The following is a 1,756-nucleotide window of genomic DNA, read 5'->3' as shown; positions in this document are numbered from 1 at the left end:
GTGGAGGGGACCCCGAACGTGTGCACAGAGTAAGTTGGTTTCTCCAGAAACTTGGGGGCTTCATGGGTTCAGGAACTGCTTCCCGTCCACTGGCGAGCCCGGGTGGACACAATTCCTTGTCCTCGTAGCTGCCCTGACTCTCTGACGTGGCCTGGGGTATCTGGGCTGACTGTGGGGGACACATGGCCATTTTGAGCAGCACACAGACTGGCGGGCCGTGCTGCAGCCCCGTCCTTCCTGCAGCCTGGGTGACACCATCACTCCACAGCTGACCCCGTGGGGATGGGGTGCCCACCTGACCCACCTCCGCAGTGGATGCTGGATGTGCTGAGCCTCAGCTGCCTGGGGTGACCTCATTGGAAGGGATTGGGGATGGCAGGTCCAGCTGCCAACTGGGGACCTTGAATCTGAGCCCTGGGTGTGGACTGGAGTGGGCTGTTTGCCTTCCCAAGGTCTTTTTCCGGCGTTCACGTCCTTCACGAGTTCCTGGGACGGAGGACAATGCCCGCAACGAGAGCCTGAGTACCAGATTCTTGCAGCCCACCCAGGTCTCTGAGCAGGAAATCAAAGGTCAGGAGTCGGCAGAGCCAACAGGTGTGACTGTACAGTCGCCAGAGGAGGCACAGCGTCTGCTGGTGAGTTGAGGAGGGACTGTGCCATGCCTGGCCTGCTGCCTGCACAGGACTTTGAGGACAGTGGGAGATGGCAGTGCCTCCGCTCTCCTGGCCCAAGGGGACATGAAGCCTTTGGGAGATAGGGGACTGCAGGGGACGGAGCAGCTGCACTGAGGTGGTGACTGTGCCAGTCTGCAGGACATCTGCTTCTTATTCCTTGTCCCCAGAGTCTGGATCTCCACAGGCATACAGTGGGTGTCACAGGGTTCGTTGATGACTGACTAAGGCTGCACAGTCTCCATCGTGTGCTCCTAACAGAACTCAGGGAGCCCCTGCTTGAAACTGCAGAAGTTTTAAATGTACTTCAAAATTCTCACTACACTGCACATACTTCATAGTAAATCTTTGTCCAGATTTCTGATCAAGTATGTAAGGAAGCTTCTGGGAGGAAGTAGGATTTCTCAGTCAGTGCGTAGAAGTGCTTTTGTATTACACAAACACATACATCCAGTTATTCACTTGGATTCACCAGTTTTGATATGACATTGAGTAGGTGTGAAATCTGGACACACATTTTCTTTTTGCTTCGAAAGTTCTTTCCTTCAAGATAAGATGATCCTATCTAATTTCTTATGGACTTTTAAAGAACGATTTGGTTTGTAGCATTCACCAGTGGAATGTAGGTGCCATTTCTTTTGCAATGCTGCGTGAAGGGAGGAACTCTGAATTATTCTGAGTCATTGTCTCCTTCCTCCTCACCTGTTTAAGAAATGATTCTCCTATTGTTTACTGCTTTTGGCTCCTCTTTGACCACTTGTCAAATACTTATCTGGACAAGGATCACGTTCCACCCGTTTTCTTCCTTTCCTATAACTACACCGCATGTTTTTTAAATGAAGTATAAAAAGGGAAGAAAACAAACAAAAAATGTCAACAATTACTCCATGCTGCTGAACCGCATTGCACCTTTATTTTGTAATTTGTAGAGATCTGATCTTGCTATGTTGCCCAGGCTGGTCTCAAACTCCTGGCCTCAAGTCATCCTCTCACCTTGGCCTCCCAAAGTGGTGGGATTACAGGCATAAGCCACTGCACCTGACCGCGTTGCACATTTTTTGAAAGTGGTAAATGCAGAGCCACAC

The 1,756-nt window shown here is 50.6% G+C and overlaps 1 protein-coding gene across 1 annotated transcript in view; it reads left to right on the top strand.

The window, feature by feature from the left end:
* The window catches only part of TNFRSF10D (tumor necrosis factor receptor superfamily, member 10d, decoy with truncated death domain), an 83,815-nt gene that overhangs the window by 38,636 nt on the left and 43,423 nt on the right, over nt 1-1,756 (top strand). Inside the window, exons 7-8 of the mRNA XM_011968851.1 lie at nt 453-635; nt 842-879. Coding sequence (XP_011824241.1) covers nt 453-635; nt 842-879 — 221 coding nt within the window. The remainder of the gene's footprint in view (nt 1-452; nt 636-841; nt 880-1,756) is intronic.

Source organism: Mandrillus leucophaeus, unplaced genomic scaffold (assembly GCF_000951045.1).
Source record: "Mandrillus leucophaeus isolate KB7577 unplaced genomic scaffold, Mleu.le_1.0 Scaffold86, whole genome shotgun sequence".
Taxonomy (NCBI): domain Eukaryota; kingdom Metazoa; phylum Chordata; class Mammalia; order Primates; family Cercopithecidae; genus Mandrillus; species Mandrillus leucophaeus.
Note: the sequence above shows the minus strand (reverse complement) of the source record. Positions and strands in the feature narration are given on the sequence as shown.